Source organism: Trachinotus anak, unplaced genomic scaffold, assembly GCF_046630095.1.
Source record: "Trachinotus anak isolate AG129_WGS33_773 ecotype Australia unplaced genomic scaffold, CSIRO_AGI_Tana_v1 ptg000013l, whole genome shotgun sequence".
NCBI classification, from domain to species: domain Eukaryota; kingdom Metazoa; phylum Chordata; class Actinopteri; order Carangiformes; family Carangidae; genus Trachinotus; species Trachinotus anak.
In genome coordinates, this window is record NW_027273864.1 from 30,990,096 (window position 1) to 31,014,150 (window position 24,055).

At 42.8% G+C, this 24,055-nt stretch overlaps 1 protein-coding gene across 4 annotated transcripts in view; it reads right to left on the reverse strand.

Annotated features, from left to right (window-relative positions):
• Positions 1-22,953, reverse strand: part of ptprt (protein tyrosine phosphatase receptor type T) — a 317,399-nt gene extending 294,446 nt beyond the window's left edge. For all 4 annotated transcript variants that reach the window (XM_071493994.1, XM_071493993.1, XM_071493992.1 and 1 more), the window contains exon 1: positions 22,659-22,953. In XM_071493994.1, the coding sequence (XP_071350095.1) occupies positions 22,659-22,746 (88 nt within the window). In that variant the 5' untranslated portion in view covers positions 22,747-22,953. The remainder of the gene's footprint in view (positions 1-22,658) is intronic.
• Between the last annotated feature and the right edge of the window lie 1,102 nt (positions 22,954-24,055).

Consider the following 24,055-nt stretch of genomic DNA (forward strand, 5'->3'; position numbering starts at 1 on the left):
GAGCAGTGTCTAACTGACACGTCTAATTTATGTGAAACCGTCGTAATCTGTCGTTTATAGTGTGTTTGTGATTTTCTGTATCAGTGTAACGTTAGCAATGTCTGTTGTATCATTTGTGTTTCCTCTTTGTTTTTCTAGCATCATGCTAAAGTGCTAACAAAAGCCTTGATTTTCAGCATTCAGTGAAATTAAATAAAAATAAACAAATAAAAAAAACATGCAAATGTGAATTAAATTAGATTAATTCAATCAAATTTATCAAATAATTAAAAAAAACATTGCAATACAGTGACTCCAGAGGAGAGTTGCATATTTAAGATCCAAGGCTTTAAAAGGTCTAACTTCTCTTTAAACCAATCCCAAACGGACTCGAGGAAAAAACCTGAATCCATGTGCAAAATCAGAAAGATAATTAGAGCCAATGCTGAAGGTCAGACACCTGAACGGAGCCTGACAGCCAGAGAGCAGCGAGGCCGGGAGCAGCAGGATGTGCGACTGATTAACGATCAGCTGTGGTTGAAAAGAGCAGAAACACTTCACTGTGGGATCAGAGCCGACAGACGCCCACTGGTGACATGTTGTCACAGTGGAGTGGGACCTTGCCTGGATCTGATCAAACAATATAATGTGGACCTGGCCTGATGCAGGGTCAGTGCACCCTTGATTCCTGAACACCTGATCAGTTGTGTAGTGTGTGTGTGTGTGTGTGTGTGTGTGTGTGTGTGTGTGTGTAGTACAATCCTGTCTGTTCACGGCTCGATTTCCTGCTGTGCGTCCTTGTTTTTCTCCTCCTGTCGTTTGCCTTCTCCTCCTCATTGTGTCTTTGCGTCAGCTGAGCAGAAACACCGAACAAAAAAACAACTACACAAAAGAAGAAACCCACATTAAAGATGTTTTCTTGCCTTCTCTTCACACCCGGTGCATTCAGAGGGCAATTAACATGACCAGCACTGAGCTTAACAGCATCACCTTCTCGTGGTTTTCTGTTCACTCGGCTCACATGTCTTTGCTGCTGCACTGCCCCTTGATTTGTTTGTACCACAGAGTCATAATTAAGGTCTTTGTTTCTCATTCATTCTTTCTCTCTTTCTTTTTCCCACCCTTTCTCTGTCTGTTCCTTTCTTCTTCTTCTTGTTATTTACTGTGAGAAATCAGTCGAATGGTCTTGCTTTGTTACCTTCATTAGAAAACAAGGCTCTTGTTGTTCTTTTTTTATTTGTGTTGGTTTGTGGTCATCAGTTTTCACTCTCTTTATGCCATTTGTTGCTCTTTCTTCTCATCTTTTGTTCTTCATGTTCTTTCCTTCTGTGCAACACCACAACAATCCATCTCTCTCCTTCCTACTCCGTTCTTCTTTCCATCCAACAATTTTCCCTTCAATCTCAGGTCACTTTGTGCAACTTTCTCATTTCCTCCCTCTTTATTCTTATTATTCCTTTTCCCTGCTCCAACTACAAGAAATCCTGAACCCAGTGAAACTCCTCAGAGTACTGTAACTGGCAGAAAGCTCACCCATGCAGAACATCCTTATGCTTTTCCATATATTGCACTTTTAGGTATAAAAAAAGAAAAACTAATAAAAACTTTACTCTGCCCTTCAAGGGAGGAAATAATCTATTTGACTGAGAATGAATAGTCTGCTCATGATTGCACAGGGACTGATTGAAAACACTCACCACATTCTCTCTGGCATACCAAATGTTCTCAGCATTTACATTAACTTCAGGCATCGCCTTCCATTTGTGAATGTATTGGAGGATACAGAGCACAAAGCAAGATATATAGGCTGCACTGTGCCACATGACATTAACATCTAATGTGGGAGGACTGATGGAAGTTGTGCTGCACAATAAATCACAGTCAGGCTGGGAATGAAAATAAAAACACACAAAGACTGAAGGGAAAATCTAACAGCTCTCCATATTTCAATACCTCATTACATTCATCCAAATTTCAGGTATGATAAACTCTGATCAACAAAGTAATCAGTGAATGGCAGCGTTACACTCGGGCTAATATTCGATAATATCGATAACATCGAATATGGCAGAAAATAAAAAACACCTGAAACATTACATATAACAATGTAAATATATATTATATTTAAAAATCTGAAATATGATTATATAATTAAATATTATTTAAAAAACTGAAATGTAAAATGTAATAAGATATTACTAAAAAAACACATGAACTATAAAATATAATTATGTAATTGTATATATTACGAAAAAATACACAAAACATTTAAAAAATATATATAATTAAGTATTATTGAGTGCAACATAAAATACAACAATATTATTACATTATAACCCCCTTGCAATTATATCACGATATTTGGATTGGAATATATCAATATATTAAATTTGGGATATCACCTGAGCCCACCTGAAACATAAACTACAATAATATAATTGTGTATTAATAAAAATAGAAAAAAAACATTAAATACAACAATATAATTATATTATAACTACCATAATATCGTATATCACCATACTTGGGCTGGAATGAAAATTACATTTTGAATAATGCCCAAGCCTCGGCACCACTTTCACAGCGACTCTTTTTCTTTTGATATTAGATTATATGTTGACCATAGTGATCTTTAATGTGATTTTTCTACCTCAATTGTTATATTATACTGACATATAAAAAAAAATATCACATCTTCTCTTTAGCCTTCACTAAATCAAATATTTATCTCTCTGTAACATAAAAAAAACAACTCAAAACTCACAGAAACACTGACAATGTCACAAAAATGAGTCCATCCCCCTTTTAGTCCAGATTAAGTGAAAATTCACACATTTAATAGGTTATAAACACAATCATCATCATAATTGGGCTGTGAACTGGGCGCACATACACACACACTCACAAACACACTCACACTCACACCTGGACCCAGCAGTCATCCATCAGCACACTGCCAGGTACAAATACACAACAGTGCACTGATGTCTCACACCCACTGACACACACATAAAAGTAGCTTGATGATAACAGCCAAAGGACTGCAGTGGAAAGTACCACCTGCATGCTGAATATAAAGAAGCCTTTTCTTCCTCTTTAGCACTTGTGAACGCACACACACACACACACACACACACATACACATTACTATGCAATCACCGGGATCTTTTTTTTTTACTACCTATAATCATGCCCAAGCACAGATGGGTGTTATCAAATTACACAGTATGGTGATTCTGTGTGTGTGTGTGTGTGTGTGTGTGTGTGTGTGTGTGTGTGTGTGTTGTGTGTGTGTGTGTTGGGTGGACACTTGAAAGAGAGAGAGAGGACAAGAGAGGAAGGGTGATAGAGTCAAGATGGTTTTACTTCATTTTCAATACAAATAAAAAGTGGATTCAGTAGCTAAGAGCTCTGTTTCATGACACTTCCTCTCTTCGCCTTTTTTCTTTTTATTTGTCCCTCTGTTCCTGTTCTCACTTTTATTATGTGAAATTGATTTTTCATCAATATAAGTTGATATTTTATATTTCTTTCTCCCACCTCTCCCCATCGCCTTACAGCCTCCTTGCTTTTGTCTTTAAATTCTCTTTGTTCTCTCTGTTTTCTTCCCTTGATCCTTTACTTTCATTTTCTATTTATTCCCTCTATTGCTTTATCTACCTATGTCGGCTTTTCCCTCTCAGATTCTATGGTGTCGTTGTTCTTGTTTTTTTCAGCCGGCTCCTTCTGCTTGGAGAAGAGCTGATAATAAAATAAAGTGAGGGAGGGAATAATCCTGTGAGAGAGCGAGGGGGGGGAGGAGGGGAGAGAGGGAGGGAGAGAGGGGGGAGTATTAGGAGGCTGCAGACAGGGATAAGAAGAAGAAAAGGACAAAAAGGAGGAAAAACAGAAATGGAAGCGAGGGGTTGGGGGGGGGGGGGGGGGGGGGCAGAGAGGGAGCGATCAATAAGTCAGGTCTGGTTTATCAGTCAGTATTAATGGGAATTAACCTTTAACCTGCAATGCAAATGTCACGTAACTGCAAGGTGCTATCGATACCACGATATTACTAACTGTGGACCTGTGTGTGTGTGTGTGTGTGTGTGTGTGTGTGTGTCCTTGTATTGCAATCATTCTGAGGGCCAGACTGAGTCTATAGACCTTTCTGATGTTTGGCCAGAGTGTGTGAGAATCAGAGAGTTTTGAAAACATCTCTGGATGAACTGCCTTGTATAAAGACAAAATTAAAAACAACTCTGTTGTTTTCCCAGAAGAGTTTATATTCTCACAGGTGAGATATTGAAGTATAGGTTTGGTATCTGTAAATCTATTCTAATGCAATCAGCAATGTTTTAGGTCCCCTCTGTATTTTAAATACAGTGATACTCTTTCTAAATAACATCAACACCCGGGGAAACTTTCTCACCTGACAGATTTTGCCTTTTAAAGATTTTTTGGAAAGTGTTTGAAAGTGCAAACACAGAAAAGTAATTTTTGGTCATATGGCATCAGATATCTGCATCTCTTAGCAGAACCTGACAACTGGATGGTCATACACACACACACACATGCACGTGCAAAGACACACACAAAGGTAAGTGACACTCCACAGCAGGTAAACAAATTGCAGACAGCAATGTGTGAAAATTCATTATCACATGTCCAGACACACACACACACACACACACACACACACACACACACACAAACTCAACCAGTCACTAATGTGAACCACAGAGCAAAGTATAATTACTCTCTCTTGCCTTCCCTCCCCCTCTCTCTCTCTCTCTGGGTCTCTCGCTCATCTAAATGCTAATGCAGCTCCTAACCTTTCTGCAGCGCAGCTAAGCTAACAATTGGTTTTGACTGTTGGATGCTCTTTAGCAATTAACTATATAGCAATTAACGCAGAGAGAGGCAGAAGGAGAGGGTCATGACTTTTGATTGTCAGACTGATGTCAACATCTTTGGAAAATTCCAACTCTTCCAGACACAAGAGATGTGTCTGTGTGTGTGTTTGTGAGTGTGTGTTGTGTGTGTGTGTGTGTGTGTGTGTGTGTGAATGCTCATTTAAATGGTTGAGGCAATGCGTGTGCGGTTCAGTGTGTGATCACATGTTCGAGTCATATCAAACAGACACACTGTCAGCATAACCACGTGAATGAAGTTTCACACTAATGAAACCATCTCACCTGTAACTGAGCTGCACTGTGAGGCCCAAAGGTGTGTGGGTCGTTTCACATGACAGAACCCCTCTGCAGACCTGCTTATCATCAAAAACACATGGACATCTAGCTTTAGACTTTAACGCAGCTTATGAACTTATGAACTTCTCTGATATCACACCTCTGTCTGAACACATGTCGATCGTTTTCTTATAGGTCAGTCAATGTATACGTGCGTGTATGTGTGTGTGTGTGTGTGTGTGTGTGTATTTTGGTATTCAATGTCTGAACAGCCAGTATCAGTATTCCATGACTGTATTCATTCACTGTTTCCTCTACCAACCTGACACCAATTACTGCTGCCAATCACACACACACACACACACACAAGAGAGAACATACAGTAATAAGCAAAAACTCAATGGGACACACACACACACCAGGGCAGCACTAGCGTGTGGCAGTGTGAACAAAAGTCATTTATCACTCGCTCTCTCTCTCTCCCTCTCTCTCTCTCCAAATATGAACCATTTTCAGCAGAACCTTTGTGTGTGTGTGTAGACAAATCAAGATCAAGGATATTTCTTCAGGTCCTATAATGAAAACCATTGGGTTTTAAATGCAAATTGTTGAAAACCACTGGAGCGCGCGCGCACACACACACACACATACACACAAAGAGAGAGAGAGAGAGAGAGAGAGTGAGTCCATCGAAACAAATTCAGACTGAGGCACACGCTCACACTTGGGGGAAGACAGTTTGTGACCTTGCAGGCCTACACACGGCCTGGAGGTTGTGGAACAGACACACACACAGACACACACACCCTGAAGGTGGTGTCAGCTTTATTCATCACAACACACTGATCTTGTTTCTTTTTTTTCCCACAAGGGAAAACACCCGCACACAGTCACTGTGTGACTGTGTGCGGGACCCACCTGGACCCACCTGGACCCACCTGGACCCACCATCCAACCTTGCAGGATTTGGTTTCTCTGAGTGTTTACCTGAAATCTGCTAGGAAGCTGCTGCACAGACGATCTATGAGCTCGTTTTTGTACAAGAGGTCAGTTTTTAACCAGGTGCTCTACTTCCTTCTTTCCAAACCCATTTATCTCAACCTTGATCACCCAGAGAGAGAGAGACAACGAGAGTGAGACAGAGAGAGAAAGAAGAAAAAAAACTCATATTAGGAGTAAAACAGATAAAGGAGAGGGGGGGAAATGGAAACAGCTTTTCAGAAACTGTCAAAGTTTGTATTTGATATCACTGAAACATGAAACTCTCTCTCTCTCTCTCTCTCTCTCATCGTTCACCTGATAACAGGGACAATCCATTCTCCAGAAATTGAATTAACTTTAGCCGCCTCCTTAGCTCGTTAGTTTTCTTGCCTCATTAGCAGGAACAATAGTCGAAACTGAATATTCAGACTGGTCTTTCAGTAAACGGCAGGGCTCATTTGCATATCATTTGCGTGCTATTTACATATCTGGCCTGCTGCTTCCTGATTGCTTTACAGCTTAACTGCATTTGAGTGATGCTGTATTCATAGCTGTTCAATCTGCAGTGAGCGCTGAGGAGCTGCTGAAACAGGTCAAATAAGACTGGAACCAGTTAATCTGAGCTGTAATTCAACCAACAAAAAACTACAAGTAAACTTTTAAGGTACACGCCTACAGGTGTGTCTCATATTAAACCTACTCTGTATGTAGGTCTGTAAATTTGAGCCAAAGGAAGCATTATTTTCTTTTGTTCAATCACCTTGTTTTGTGCACTTCATGATGACAAAATGCAGCATGATTGTTAAATCACTTTTTTTGTGTTGTAGACTTCTGTAAACTTGTGACCTCAGGTATTCCCCATCACACATGGCAGCCAGAGATAAAGTCCATGTCTATGTTTGATATTTCACTGAAACGCTCAAATGAGTTTAAAGTTTCAAACGTATGTGAAGTTACAGTACTGAAGGTTATTTTAAAAGCAACGTCAATGAACCAACATAAAGAAGGACATACCTACGTCGTCCAGCTACACAGTAAAAAGCATTTTACAATAGATCACAGACAAAAGTCCAGACAGCGCAGGATATTATGACTCCATCAGTGAGGAACCTTCCTGCAGAGACAAGTCTCCTTCAAGGACAAGGAGTCGTTTTTTTTCTAACTGTGCTCAGTGATACTACATGAAACCAGTGAGAAGAAGCCCCTCTCCTCTGTGGTGTTGTGTGGAACTGGAGGTCCGACTGTGTACAGTCTACACCTCCAGCAGTGTGTCCTTCCACTGAAGGTCCTCAGTCTTTCTACCTCATGATTCTACTGATCTTTTTAAAGCAAATAGTTCAGAGAGAAAGATCCAGGCTCAGGAACTCAAATCTGCAGCTATCCAAGAGAGAACAATGTTCCACAGAGTTGTGAGGCCTGTAGGAAGAGGCTGAAATGTTCGGGGAAAGTTTCAGGAGCCGTATCAAAGCACCGCTCCAGACTGAAGCACCGAGAACTTCACTGAAAGTCTTCACAGTTTTCTAAAGATAGTCACTAAGAATTAGGCCACAATGAAAGCTTTGCACAATCTGCTTTCATCTGTCTCTCCCCTCATATCAAACCTTTTGGAGTGTGTGTGTGTGTGTGTGTGTGTGTGTATGCCTACTAATGCTCATATTGTAACCTGAATCTGTAGCTCTATTCCATCAGCCCGGGACACCATTGATCATCCAGCTGTTCTTCTTCCAGAGTAAAGCGCACACACCATTGAAGCACACACAAGTCTCGTGTTTCTGATGGTGCGGCTCTCCTTGACCTCGCTCTCCTCTTGTTTCCGCCTGTTATGAAATTTTCCTGCATCCCACTCATCTAAAAAAAAAAAAAAGCTTTATAAATGTGTACTTGATAGTAGCTGATTCAAAGGGTTTGCACGCTGCATAATAGTCCTTATAGAGGACGCAGCTAAAAAAAAAGAGGTGCATCTACATAATGCAAACACACAAACACACAAACACACAACCACACACCCAGCCAGCCTAACTCTGACCCTCTCCACAGGGAGCCATGCGTGACGGTGGCATTAACTTTGAACAGAAAATTAGCCTCAGCCAACCAATTAACCAGCTTTTAAATCTCCTTAGTGAGGACAGTGTGTTTATGTGTGTGTGAGAGATGGAGAGAAACAAAAGAGAACATGAGAGTGTGTGTCTGAGTGGGACAGTCAGAAAAGAAGAGGGTGTGTGTGTGTGTGTGTGAATGTTAAGCAAAGGTTAATAGGACCTCAAGAGGGATAAGACGAGAGCCTTGTTACCTTCCTAGAGCTGCCTCCTCCTCCTGCCACACACACACACACACACACACGTTCTCAGCAGCAATGCTGGTGGTCTACTGAGCAGCAGGGTACTTCATTACTGTCCATGGCTCACACTTGCACTAATACTCCTTAATACTTAACTCTCTCCTCTTATCACACCCCCTCTTCATTTCTATATTTTCTTCTATTTCCTTTGCAGTCCCCCCACGTGTGTGTGTGTGTGTGTGTGTGTGTGTGTGTGTGTGTGTGTGTGTAAGACTGTGCTTCAGGACTGAACAAGTTTAATGAGCATCCATAGCCCACAACAGTCAATCCTGTCCGTAAATGTGGTCGACTAACATTAGCCAGCCATGCTAACGTTAAGCTAACATTGAACACTGGCTTTTATGTTAAGAATTTACAGTATTTGAATGTGACTGTGTGACGTTAGCCTGGTCAGCTAACTTTAGCAGCTAAATCACTATAACCAGTTCACAGCTAAAGGCTAAAGGCCAGAACTCAAATGATAAGCAGCACAAACTCAGACCAGGTAAAAGACACTCCCCACCTCTCTCTTTCACAGAGCCTCTTTCACTAACTTTTTTTTCCCTCTCTCTCTCTTTATTGTTCAGTCTGCCCCTTGTTGACATCTCTCTCTCTCTCTCTCTCTCTCTGCTGACCTTTCTCTACCTCTATTTACCTGAGGACATCCTTCTTTATCTCTCACTCTGGTCATATCTCCTCATACTCTCCATAACTGTGTCATTCTCTTTCTCTCTCACCTTGTCACTTTCTCTCCATCTCTCTGTTTATCTCTCTCATTTTACATCTCGGGCTGTCACTCCCTCTTTCATTGCTCACCCCACCCTCCACCTCCTATCTCAATCTATCCATAAAGCTCCCTCTTCCTAATCGCCCTCTGTTATCTCTCTCCTCTCCCGTCTGTAGAAAGGGAAAGTGCTGCTCTCATGGCACAGTTAGTATCTGCTCTGGAACACACACGGTCGATGTGTCGCTGCTGCTGCTCGTATTGTGTTTTTTTGGGGGGGTTTTGTTGCTCCTTAGTCAGTCATGCTATTCTGGGCTACAGACTGACAGCATGATAGAATAAGACTATGGCTCTCTGATAGATGCAGCCTCTGTTGCTTTGCAGCAGTGAAACAAAACTTATGGAAGTCACTTGTGACTTTAGACACGAACGGGTTTTATATAATTTGCAGCTGAAATATTCTAGAAGTTACACAGGAAGACTGATCAAAAGTAGTAGTGACATAATGGAAGAGCAGATTAAGAAATAACAAGCGATAAACTGCAGGAAAAACAAGCTGAAATATTATGAACAAGCATGGCTAAGGTAGAAAAGTTTGTGCAGATAAGAGCTCCGACAAAGGCTGAGGGGAGCATATATTTCAAAGAAAAACTGCTGCATTGCAGAACCTGGAAACAGGAAGTGGGACGACACAATTTGTAAACAGCATTGTGGGCGAAGAGTAGCCATGAGCGGATAAACATCCAAAAGAATGGTCAAAGTGGTGAAAAGATACAAATCACAACTTCCTGTCAGCACTTTCAGAATAAGATCAGAGTGGTTGAAGTGAGCTGAAGTGACAGGCTTTGTGCTCAGGTAACTAAATGAATTGCTGATTGCCTCCTAAAATGATCTTTATGAGCATTTTCAGATTTGATGTCCCGACTCAACAGGATGGCATCATTAGTCAGTGTCTTCCCGACGACATATGATGGTGACATCATATAATTGTTTCTGATAATAACAGTCTCAGGTTACATGACAGAGACGTGTACTGGTTTTATTTTATAGAGTTCTGTAAAGTGTGTTCCCCCACCTGCTGTGAAACAGACCAGGACTGATGTGGACAGTGAGTGGAGCCTTTTTGAAGCTGAGAATGATCAGATTAACAATTAGGAGCATCAGTGTGTCGATGGGTGTTTCTGGCTTTAATTGGGACTCAAGTCTGAGTTAAAATGATGAGACTATTTCAGACTACACTTTTGGAGCCAAAATGGGTCGTGCACCTGTTTCATGTGGGCCAATGCATGTTAAGAGTGTTTTAATGGACCATTATCTCACCGCATACAACTGTGGAGGACTTAAAGTATATTCATAATTAGTCATGATTCATAACTCAGCGTTAGCCATCAACAAAGTCTCATCCAGCATCTGCTCTGCAATTATCCTCAACTAGTAACAAGCACGAGCTGCCTATTCTCTCAAAGGTTGTGGAGAGAGGTTGAAAAGCATTTTGTAATGCAACCCTCTTTTCTCCTACATGACAACTATTATTTACACTTTCCTAAAGTTAAAAAAGGTATTACATTACACTGGTTGTGCCCATAAATGTTTTTTTTCTGACTCACGATTCCACCTAATTCAGTCCAGAGGAGGACATGTACACAAAGTTTTCATGCCTTGTAAATCTAACTTGTCTTTCATATCCCCCGCTCTCCTTCAGCATCACTCTTTATTACTGTGATGAGAGATCATGATCTTTCCTCAGAGAGCTTTGTTTAAATCATGAAGGGACACAAAAAAGTGTAAATTCATCTCTGTCTAAAATAACATTGTTCTGATGGGTCGCACCAAAGATCACTGTTTTAGTGCACAGTTCCCTCACAAGTAATTCATAATAGGCAGTTTGGTTGCTTCCATTTGAAAGATAGGCAAGTTTTGCTATTGCTATATAGCTGCCATTAGCATTAACAGCGGTTTATTCACCAGTCTAGAAGAAACATTACGAGTTCAGCATCAAACTCACCAACAGCTGTCTGCAGCGGTGGAAAGAAACTCTTCTTTTCTTCAACTGAAGTTAGCATGCTAACCAACCAGCCTGGACTATGTTCAGCTCACTTTCCAATAGTCACTGTAGTGTCCTCGTAGCACTGCTCAGAGGACTAATTATAACAGTCCTATTGTAAATACAGCAAAGGCTGAAGCTCTTGGCAACACTGGTGAGTAAACAGCTGCTAATGCTAACGCTGGCTACGCAGCAGTAGCAAAACTTACTAATAGCGTCTTTAAAGGTTACAAGTTGCAGTGAAATTAAATTGTTCTTTAAGGTTTTTGCCTTAATTTTGAATTTGCAAGAAAAAAATATCAAAATACCAACATGAGTAATTTGTAGCAACACTAATCACACCAAACAAAGCCAAAATAATCTATTAAACTACAAGCTGCACTTGAACACAAAGTGCTGCAACACTGTGAATGTATGGTGCATCTTTGTTTCTGTCTCTTCCTCTCTCTGCCTCCACATCCAGGTGGGAAGACTTCACTGGAGCGGAGCTTTCATCTAAAAATATGCACAGCGGGCTCTGTGTTATTTACAGTCGAAATGCCTTTTGCTCTTTGGCTTTCCATTAAGTCAGAGTTGATGTGAATTTATTTATAGCATGTTTAGTAACAAACAGGCGCTTCACAGAGAAAGAGAAAAGGACAGAGAGAAAAGGACAGAGACACAGATTAAATGCAGATCATCGCTGTCTGTGTTCATTGTGTCTTCCTGTTTGTCTCGCTGTCTTTTTCTGTGGCGCTGGAGCTTTTTTCAGACATGGAGTCTGTAGCATTGCGGAGTTCATCTATCTGCAAAACTGACATCTCTGTTATGTTAATGTTCCATAACAGTTCTATTCAAGCATGCCAGGACCACCATGGAGAACTGCCGGAGGTTTGTGAAATAATATCTCATTCTCAGTCATTGTATTTTTCAAGATCCATAAATTATGGATATAAAACTTGCCACTGATGCCTTAATTAATGTCCACTGTAAACACGAGAGACGCCTCTAAAACATGTCTTTATTGACTGATGTGGCAGAAGATGAACCTTTAATTTGAAAATTTCAAATGAGTTCATTCATAGAATTTCATTGTTTTTGAACTGATTTTATTTTGCAGACAGAGGTTACACATCTCGTGCAGATGGAAAAAGATGTGATGTCCCTGTGACAGTGTTCAGCTCAGACAGGAGCCGCTGATGTGTTAGAAATGTGAGGATGTCCGGCCTGAACTGCTGCGGTGATGGAAAAGGTCACTGTGGTCACTTTTTCAAACATGAGGATGACATGTAACATCACCAACACATCTAGGCTGCGTGATGAAGAGGTCTTTACCTCTTCATCTCTCTCCAGCCTGTCTGCGTCCTTCCTCCTCCTCTTCCCCCTCTCCCACTCATCCTCCCATCATTTGTCATTTCTGCCCTTTATCCTCCACGGCCAGTCGCTCTCATCACTCTCCTCTCACCTCTCTCCACCTCCTCCTCGCCGCTTCACATCTTGCTCCCTTCTCTTTTCCCTCCCAATCTCCCCCACTTATCTATCTCTTTCTGTCACTCCTCCTTTCTCTCCCCTCGCTGTGAGTGACAGGTGAAGCAGCCTCCCAGCCGAGGAAATGGTTTTTCTGTCTGTCTGTCCGTCCACCTGTCTGTCTACCCGTCTGTCTGTCTGTATCACTTAACCAGACATGGTTTCCTGTCACCGGCAACGACTGAGGCAATTATCAGATAATCAGTGTTGAGTCCGAGCTCACACACACACACACACACACTCTAAATGCACATGAGCATGTACACATGTGCACGTCCTCACAGCAGCTCTGTGTGACTGACAGATGGAGGGAAGGATGATGAAATGATGGATTGACAAGCAGATGAATGGATGAATGAGTGGATGAATGGGTAAAAATCTCACACACACACATAAAGAAGGAAGGTGAGCAGATGCTGGATTACGTTTGTGTACACTTGGCAGTATTTTAGTCAAGTGTGCGCTCTTGTGTTTTTGTCTGCTCTGAGTGTACTTTGTGTGTGTATGTGTGTGTGTGTGTGTGTGTAAAGATGAGAGTCTGTAAACAACTAGAAGATGGTTGGCACCTTCACACTGCTCCATCATGGGAGGATGTGTGTGCATTCCCTGGTGTGTGTGTGTGTGTGTGAATTGGCTTCTACATGAATTGCTGTGTGTGTGTGTGTTTGTGTGTGTAAATAACAAGAGGCAAAACCCAACTGACAGGCAAATATTATGATGTTTGCTCTCATCTGTCTGTTGCTCTCTCTCTCTCTCTCTCTCTATCCAGACCTCTTTCTTAATTCATTGCTTCTTTCCTAACTTCATATTCTCTTGTAATCATTTCTTTCTCCTCTTGTATGTTGTTGTAGTTTGCTGCTGCTCATCATCCTGTAAAGACCTTGTTGTTTTAGAGAAAAATGACGTCACTGTACCTTTCACATCATTTTGTCAATCACAATCATTTCTGATGGTAACGATAACGAACCAGAGAAAGAAGCACGAGCAGTCAGACAATCGCACAACCAGGTTATCTAAACCACAACTCGTCCTCCAACCTGAACAGGAAATCAGGTCATTTGTTCCAACCCTCTGATACGACCCATCGGGCAGCAGGCGTACCAGACCTTGGTTACCACGGTTACAGTTATAAACGGTCATGGCTTGGTTAGGTTTAGGTAAAGATGGTGATTAGGGTTAAAATAAGTACTTCCTCAACATTATGCGATCTTTGTTGTCATGGTTACACTTCATAATAATCTTTATGAATAACAATGGCTCCTCTAACCTGTATCTGTGGAGTTAGATTTGGATGATTTTGTAGAAACTGTTTTTCTTTTGTTTTTTTTTAATAGACCACTTGGGAGTGGCTCTGCCTACATCTGTGGGTCAGACCTCCCACTCAGGCTGACATAAATTAAATTTAGTCACTGTGAGAATAAAGTGAATGAAGCTGTGATCTAATATCTTTTTCTCCCTTTCTCTCTCTCCTCCAGCTAAACTCCGTAATTCCATCAACCCACTTATTTGTCTCATTTCCTCCTTTATTTCCTTTCTGCCATTCATCCTCACTCTTTTCCTCATGCCCCCCCCCCCCCCATGTTGATTCAGCTGACTAAGCAGCCCTCTCAGTTTCTCTTGCCTAACATCATCTATTAAATATGGATTAATTACTCTGAAACCTTGTTAAGCTTCGTTAAGACCTCCTGCATTAATCAGCAGTTATTTTAATTAGAGGAAAGGAAGTTTTCCATGTACCGCACCATGTATGTTCTACACCTCCGGCATTCTAATCAGCTCAATCACGACTTGATTTGTCTCCATGTTTGTTTTGCTGTTTGAAACTTGGAGAAATGAGTTGAACCTCTTCTTCAGCAGGGCCTTGTCGAGGTTCTCAAACACTGACGTTCTTGAGACAACGACTCTCGACAGTTCTAGCTCTGATATTCCCAGTTCGCTCTGGATTGTAACTTTGAATTTCCATTTCCTTCCAGCTCTATCTGTGGTTTCTATACAAGCTCCAACAACCAGGATGTAGGCTGCGTATTCACAGGAAGTGGCGATCTCTGCAAGTTTAAGTTTAAGTATTCAAAATTCTTGATGTAAACAGTTGTAATCTGAACTGCTTGACTGCTAAATAAACCACATGCTTCTGCTGTTCACACACCATTTAAATCAAGGCTCTCCTCAGGTTGTATGAGAGTATCGTTGACAGTTTTTGGGGGGTTTTTTTTACAGCTTTTGTCTTATTTTCTTCAGTAAAACTTATATTGTAATGTTGCTCTGATCTGTGACGACATTTAGGGTTTGTACAAACTCAGTAAAGCTTATGAGCAGTGACCTATGTGATCAGAAATTTCAATTTGACCTCTAACGCTTAAACCTCCCTGTATTTCCCTGTAAGGAAGGCCTTATTAATATGATTCAGATTCCATCTCAGAAAAGGTGAGGAACCAGCTCTGCTCTTCTCTAAATTATTTAAACACATATTTCCCAACAATCCAGTCACCTCAAAATCTTTTATTGTAACTTCTGAGAGCTTGAATGAGGCATAAGCTGTATTTATTGAAGCCACTCTGTCTGAAGATAGAGTCAAAGTGCAATAAAACACCTGAGATGAACATCTGATGCAGCATCCTGCCCTGAGGCTGGAGGCTGGAAAAACATTTTCCACCTCATTTCCACCTGCTCAGTTCTGAATTGTGTGTAATTAAGTTTCTGGATGCACTGTTGTATCATTTATGACTGCTGTATTATTTATGGGCTGCGGTAAAATTCACCCTGTATAATTTATGTAATGAACAAATTAACTGTAATTAATGGTTTAACCTGTTATAATAAAAGTGTCAGTGTCCACCAGGCATATCTTTTATTTAGGATATCACTGCTAAACAGATGCCTGGGTGAAGAGCTCCTGATGTTTCTGCTGCTATGATGAAACTCCTGAACACTGGTATCAATCGCTCTCTACCACAAAGTTGAAACATGTCTTTACTAAAGATGTTCGAATGCAGTGGGTTTGTCTGTCTCTACTGAATTAAAGGAGAGAAAGCAAATTACATCTGAAAATGTTCTTTTGGTCGACATGCAAGTTGCAAAACTGGAGAACATTTTGAGTTTCATACGTTGACGAACTTTTAAATCCTGGACTTTGACTCTTCTCACCAGCACTTTTACACAGAAATACATATGTGGTGAGTATATGTACATGTGTCCTTCACTGTGAATCTTTACTTCGAGTTTTCCTAATAAAAGGCAGATCAGGGGAACACTTGTGAAGTGAGTTCTGCAACACCAGGGTTCAGCCCACAGTGCAATGCAGTGCACCCCAGATCTGGCTCCAGGAGGGTGCCCCAGTTAGTCCATCTACCATTCCATCTTCGTTCCCATCCTCACCTACAGTCATGAGTGTTGGGAAGTGACTGAAAGAATGAGATCGTGGATATAAGTGACCTGAGGGAGTTTCCTCTGCACGGTGTCTGGGCTCAACTTAGAACCAGGGTGAGAAGCTCTGACATCCGGAGCAAGCTCGGAGTCAAAAGGAGCCAGATGAGGTCGTTGAGGCATCTGGTTAGGAGGCCTCCTGGGCACCTCCCATTGCAGATCGTTCCGGCACATCAAACTGGTAGGAGGCCTAGAGGTAGACCCAGATTATATATCTTGTTTACTCTGGAAACGCAGCTGTGGAGAGAATCTGGACTAATTTGCTTGGCCTGCTGCCAACGTGACTCATCCCCAGATAAGCGACAGATAATGGATGGATGGACGGATGGATGGACAGACAGATGGACAAACTGTCCCACAGCTCTCTCTTCTGAGACCACTGAGAACTGCTTCTTCCTGCTCATCTCGTGCTGAATCCTTTGCAGGTGAGGAAAGTGATTTCTCTCACTTTTCATGCTCAGGCCGTGTGCATTTTAGTACTCACTGCACTCACTTCATCAAATATCCTCAGGCTATTTAAGACAGTGTCTTTAGTGCGAACACGCCTCTTTAATGGCTGCAGCTGTACATTTGTTTCCATTGAGTTTTGTGAGCTCTGCTGGCTCTGTCGATGCAGGAGGCAAATTCTCCCTCCGGGTGACTAAATATCCATTTTTCTTGTCTTTCCATTAGATGTGCTTTTCAAAGCCATGCTACCGTTCACTGCTCATAGTATCTCATTCAGTTTTCAACTGTCAGTCTGACACCATATTCCATCACTGGAGAACTCAGGGAAATAACTTTCTTGTTATTTTTGGAGGTTTTTTTCCACACTAAAACTTTGATAACTGGCCATGAGCTTGCAGACAAATAGCATTTCAATCAAACCGCACAGAGGGAGGAAAACAGATCGTTTCAGTTGTAATAACACTAAAGTTTTTGCAAGTAAACATGCCCCTATGTTTACAGACCTCACATCTATTCTAATCACAGTGATGTTCCACTGAATTATAGTCAACAGCTGGATGAGGAAGTTGATTCATTGCTTCAGATACTGGTGATCAATCTTCACCTGTATGAGTGCAGCAGGAAGTCACACCTTCATTCATAAGAATGACATTTGAGCCAAAATCAATTTAAGTCAATGGGAACTCAATTCAGTTCATGCACAGGTAAAGGTAAAGTAGTCTATGTGCACCTCTCACACAGTGTAACTCTGATGAACTCGGACACACAAATTCACAGAGAATGGGGAAGCAGTGAGTCCAAAACAGAGGAAGCCAAGCTGCAGCATGTAATCCTATATAAACCGGCTCCATGAGAGCAAAAGACACTGCGTGAAATATTGTTAACTCATTGTCAGAGCTAAAAAACTGGCAGTTCTCATTCCTGATAGTTCAAAGATTGTTTTTACCTCATGTCTTTGAAAGTTAATCGTACATAGACAGACTGAAACTCTTTCAACTCATTTTGATCTCAGCTACACACCTGAAAATTTCATGGCTGCATCTTGCTCGGTTTTGAAGCTCTCGCTGAGATAAAATCTGTCCACAGACATGTAAACACCTGCCTGTGTAGTAGCTCCTGCTGCAGCAGGTGTTTGCAGGATCGCATTTTGCATTGATAACACAAACACACACAGACTCACAAGATGAAAAACAACACCAGCCACACACTGGTGCTGCTGGTGAACACGGGGAGAGTGACGGGAACGACGGAACAAATGTCCACAACCACAGTCACATCATTGTCAGCGCATCTTAGAACCAGGCTCTGCTTGAAAAGAACACGTCTAACGGCCTCAAAGGCCTCATTCATTAAATATGTGAATAACAGTCAGATAATAATAGTGAAAGAAAGTGACAGTAACTGTTTTGTAAAGAGAGAGAAGTTGAAGCCTGATTACTTTCTTACTTCAGCACCTTTTGGGCTCAGGTGACTTCCAAAATGTTATATACTGTATATCGTCTGTGGGGATAATATAATTATATTGCTGTATTTTATGTTTCAGGTGTAAGTGATGCTGCCACTAAACAGCAGTTTTATTTGCCACATGTTTCAATGTACAGTCAGCAAAGCAGAGTAATGAGTGTTGGACTCTGCAGCAGGTTAAACTGTGCAAATGGTCCATTTATGGGCTGCAAAGGTACGGCAAGTGGGTCAACCAATCATTAGCAAAATAGTACAATTATGGTGAAAAAATGTAATTATAGAAAAAAAATATACACACTGTTTAATATATATATATATATTAAACATGAAAATTGTTGAAAAACCTCTTTCATGGTTTTCTTGTATTAAGCGAATGAACTTTTAGGTTGTCACCAGCCAGATCACTTTGACCACACTGTCTACCTGTTTGTACACACTCAGTCTGATTGTGTGCCAAAGTGAATCTGGAACAGGAAGAGACAGAAAAGCAAACCGGAGCTTCCCCTGTTTTCAGTTCACTCCTGAGTGTTTGGTCATTATCATCCAAATCAAACGTGGTCTGAGGAGACGCTGTTTGTCCTCGGTGTTATTACGGGGTCAGATGGTTGCCGGCAACATTTCTGAGACTTTCAAGTGGGACGTGAGTTCGAAAAAATTGGGAGCCACTACCACGGCCCATTGGGAGGTCTCACAGCCCAGCTAGCTTTGAAGGCTGCTAGCTGGTGCTAGCATGTGGTATTTTAGTGATTAGCTTGTCACCAATGACAACTTGCCAACTAGCGGTGCAAGCAGCCGCCCAGCTTCCTGCACCACTTCCTGATGTAATCGAGCACTAACACTGCTCCACACACACTCCTGCAAAAACACACACTCTCCTGTGTGTGAGTGCAGATCACTGACGGCAGAGTGGTCCATCTCACTCTGTTAGCACCCAACACACACACACACACACACACACACACACACACACACACGAAGCCCCGGCACTCAGCATGCTCTGCTATTAGGCTGTCAGTTAGTCAGGCCAATAGAATAAGTGCTGTGGATTAGGTAGACACACACACATACACACATACACTCACAGAGAGAGAGAGATAGAGAGAGAGAGGGAGAGAGGGAGGATGGACAGCATACTAAACAGAGTGGGGCATCAGGTGACAGACACCCTGTCATAAAGCTCTCTCGCTGTCTCACTTTAACACACACACACACACACACACACACACACACACAGAGCAGAGGAAACAATTACAGCCACTCAGACAGTCGATAACACAGAGACATAATCAACTTAGTGTCATTTTTTTCTCTTCTTGACCTCCTGTCTTCCTCCGACTTTGTCATTCCCTCCAACCACTCGTCCTTTACTCTTCCTGATGCTGTCCTCTCTGCTCCTCCTCCTCCTCCTCTTCCTCCTCTGCTACATCTTGTCTATACAGAAGTGATGAACGAGGCAACAGCCGACAGGACTATCTCTCTCCCCACAGTCGCTCCTTTCACTTCCTCTTTGCCTTTCATCTCCTCCTTCCTGTCTCTACCTTTCCTTCCTCCTTGTCACCTATTGCTCTCTCCTCAAGGTCCTTCTCCTCTCACCATATCTCCTCCTTGCTCCTCCACTCCTCCATCTCTGCTCTCCTCACTCTTTTCACATACAGCATGTTTGTTCATCTCTTTTCCATCCCATTCTTCCCTCCCCCTTTTCCTCTCCTTCCTCCTCTTGCTCTTCTTCCCCCATTCCTCTCCTGGCATCCTTCATTTTTTCTGCTCTCTTTAGATTTTTTCTCTTAAATTTGTGCCTAAACTCTTCTTCCTCCCACCTCTTACTCCATCGTTGCCCCCCCCCCCTCCCCCCACCACACACACACACACACACACACACACACATGCTCTCCCCCTTTCGTACTTACTGACAAAGAAATCCGATTAAGTGGAATATAAATTGTAAATTGGTTTCCCTGAAAACACACACACCCCCACACCCCCCCCCCACACACACACACACACACACACACACACACACACACACACACACACCTCAACGCCCTAGTCGTCACCTCCAGATTCAACTGGATGTTTAGTAGTTAGCGGTCACACAATCACACAAACACACAAACACAAGTTTTTCCTCTGTTGGACACAAAGATGCTGCAGAACTAAAGAACAAAGGAACAGCCCAACCAAATACCAAATCAAGACACACTGAGCAAAAATATAAACACAACACTTTAGTATTTACTCTCATGAATTTTTATGAGTTGAAATAAACACAAATGATACACACACAGACACACACACACACACATGCAGATATACTGTGACGAGATCCTGAGGCCGTCCTGCCGTTCATCACACGCAGGTTGTTGCAGGGGCTGCGTCGTCACACATCTGGATCTGTGTGCACGTGATCCACTTCCTGCCAACATCCAGCGACTTCACACAGCCACTGAAGAGGAGCGGTCCAGCCATTGACACCCTGATCAACTCTGCACAAAGGTTTTCTGAGCCATGACCCCCCCTCCAAAATAATGTTCATCTGTGGCCCAAGTCACACAGTTCAGTGTCTAAAAAATTTCTTTTTTCAAAATAAAACTCCACATGTTGGAGTGGCCTTGCACTGTGCCCAGCCTGAGGCACACCTGTAATCATGCTGTGTAATCCGCTCCTTGATGAGCCGCAGCTGTCAGGTGGAGGGAGGATTCAAACACATTTATGAAGAAAATGTAAGAGAAAGAGGCTTTTTGTGAGTTTTGAAAAAGTTTAAGATCTTTAATTTCTACTCATGAAAAATAAGCAAAAACAAAGGTGTTGTGTTTCTACCACACAGACAGTTTCCTGATATCCTGAGGTTTAGACAGAAAGAGAGAGAGAGATTGAGCGTGTGTGTGTGTGTATGTCACGCTGGATAGATCTGATGTGCCAATATCGCCCCCCAACGGCTCAGGAGCAAACAACAACCAGTATATAACCCTCCGCTCTCTCTCTCTCTCTCTCTCTCTTTCTTGGCTGCTCTCAAACACACGCACACGCACACGTATATATATATAAATATATATATATATATTTATATATACATACACGCACGCACACACACAGTTACTGGCAGGGTGCAGGTATTGACAGGGGACATTACAGAAGACTCCACACATCGCAGCACAAAACTCCAGCAAAGGCCTGAGTTTCAACCCGTAAGAGGCCGGAACATGAAGTCAGAGGCCGGTGATATCAGCTGCCCCCTACGGACCACAATGCATTGCAACATTTACCATCAGTCTACACGGAGCTGCAGCCGTGTTTCATTTCTTAAACGTGGGTTTAAAACTTTTCTCTCATACTCGTCTGTGAAAACATCTTTTTCTCTCAGGACTCGACCCACGCACTGATTCGACCCCTTGGACACTTTATTTCACCACAACGCGCAGCGTTTCCTCCGCGGCACCATTACGCACGGAGAGGGAGGAGAGCTGTGCCGCGCTGCGGCGGCCAGCCGGAGCCACAGACGGAGGGAGACGGAGGGAGGGAGGACTCAGTGTTTAGAGCCAGTCTTCCCTTCAAAGTAGCCTCTTTTTGTGGCCGTACCAGTCATGAATACCAAGCAGAAGGTGCCGAGGCAGAGGGGCAGACACAGAGCCGACCCGCTGCTGCTGCTGGTTTCTCCTGGTCCAGTGTGAAAGAGTGAAAATGTGGAGCTGCGGTGCGGGGCGCACTCAGACCTCGGATCCGATAAAGTCTCACATTTAAAGAAAATGGCAGAAAAAGAAGGTTTCAACTTGCAAAGCAGCCAGAGACAGATTCACACACGTCATTAAATGTCTCGACTTCTGCACTGATTTCATCTCCATTCATGATCCTGAATTTAATTTGGTACATTTATGTTTCATCACAGAGAGAACCGCCTGCGCGCAAACTGCTGTGGTCCTGGCTGGTTTGTATCCAGCTTCCGTTTCTGACGATCAATAATCATCAATAATCGGGACTGGTTCGATTAAAGGCCGATAAACACTGCGGCCCCGCGAACCCTGCAAACCTCTCCGGCGCGTAACAAGTGCCAGCGGAGAGCTGACCGCGGCGGGAAGGGACGGAGAGGAGCAGGGTGGAAATCAGCTGCGTGTTAAACTTAAACAAGAAGCTTTAACAGACACTTTCGCACAGCCCCCCCCACATCCAGCAGAGTCAAATCTAACTTCTATAAAAACAGAAAAGCACATCTGAGGCACAACCGAAGCCCCAGCTGCTCACACTCTGCGCACAGGAGGCTCCATGGAGCGAACCTCCCGACGCGTCCACAACTTCCCAGAAGCACCAGCAGTGAACCGTGACGCTACCAGCTCCGCTGCTGGTCCTCATAAGTCAGGTCCTCATAAGTCACATCATCAAACACCCTGTTTACAGGTGATTTATGAGGTTTCTGCGACTCAGCGACTGATGACGCGCTAAAACGGACTTCAGGTGCGTTTCATGGAAACATGACCGGCGGGACGTCACCATGCGCAGCTGAAACGCACCGTCCAGAACCCACCGACCCAAACTCAGAGTCAGTCACCAAATTACACAGAAAATCTGAATGAGGCGTTAAAAGAATCCAGGAATGAAACAAACAAATGTCTTTACCTGGAAAGAACTGTCCGTCAGTAAATCCCCAAAGTGCAAAGTGGAGGAAAACTGCAGGCAGAGCGAGAGAAATACTCCGTTTATCCATCTCTTTGTTTCTTCTTGTGTTGCTCAGAGGTTCGGATTATTTCACATGCTCCCGTCGGGTCCGTAAAGTGGTTTCCCTCAGGTCGGGACGGCGGCGACAGTGACGGAGACAACAGGAGTAAAATCCTCGCATTGGTGGAGCAGAAGAGACAGAGGGACACAGGACAGAAGTTGGAGGCAAATAACCAGGAGCTCTCTCCGTCCTCTCCTTCCTCTTCTCTCCGCTCCTCCCGGCTCCAGTGCGCGTACACGTGTGAGTGTGTGTGTGTCAGTGCGCGTGTGTGAGGGGGGCGCTGTGTGTGCGCGCTCAGACGGTCCCTGACACACTGACGCTGAGGCGGAGAGCAGCGCAGAGCAGTGCGCACCGCGCAGGGCGCCAGACGCCGCGTCAAGGCGGGCGGATCAACGCGTGTGGGATTTCCGGCCGTGCGCTTCAAAATAAGATGAATGATGAACGATGGAAAAAGCTTCATCAATTCAAATCAGACATGTTCAGAGCAACTCGTAAATATGATGGTGAGTTCAACAAGTGACGGTTGCGTTTTCAAGACTGATTGTGCCAATTTAAAGAAGTTAATAGACTAAATAAATGTGCGTTTCATTCAAACACTGAACCTCAGACATGAAAAAACTATGAAATATATTTTATCAAAATTAAATATAAACAAAGCAAAACCAGTTGTTTTTTGATCATGTGTATTACAGCTGTTTACCAGGTAACGTCAGCAGTCGCACACCTGACTGCTCCTCTCTGAACCGCCAGATATTGTCTTTTATTTGTAGTTCCGGACGCCAATTTCCCACAATGCCTTACTGTTTTTCGCCACTTTGACGGTGGTAAGAGCTTTTTTTAGTTGTGTGGTTTCCCCTGGGTCCTAACGCCTGATTCCTCCGCAAGGATCATATTCTCTCTCTCTCTCTCTCTCTCTCTCTCTCTCTCTCTCTCTCTCTTCTCTCTCTCTCTCTCTCTTTCTCTCTCTCTCTCTCTCTTTCTCTCTCTCTCTTTCTCTCTCTCTCTCTCTCTCTCTCTCTTTCTCTCTTTCTCTCTCTCAATTCAATTTGAATTCAATATGCTTTACTGTCATGAATTTATTGCCAGAGCGCCTCGGACAATTTAATAACAGGTAAAAAAAGAAGAAGAAAGAATGTACGTCTGTGTGTGTGTGTGTGTGTGTGTGTGTGTGTGTAATTGTTGTTTGTTTAGGATAAATAAAGAAAGAGTTGACAGGAAGATGCTGATATAAATGGTGAGTATGTGAAATAAAGAAATGAAGAGTGGGAGCTGTGAGTGTGTTGATGTGATGCTCTCA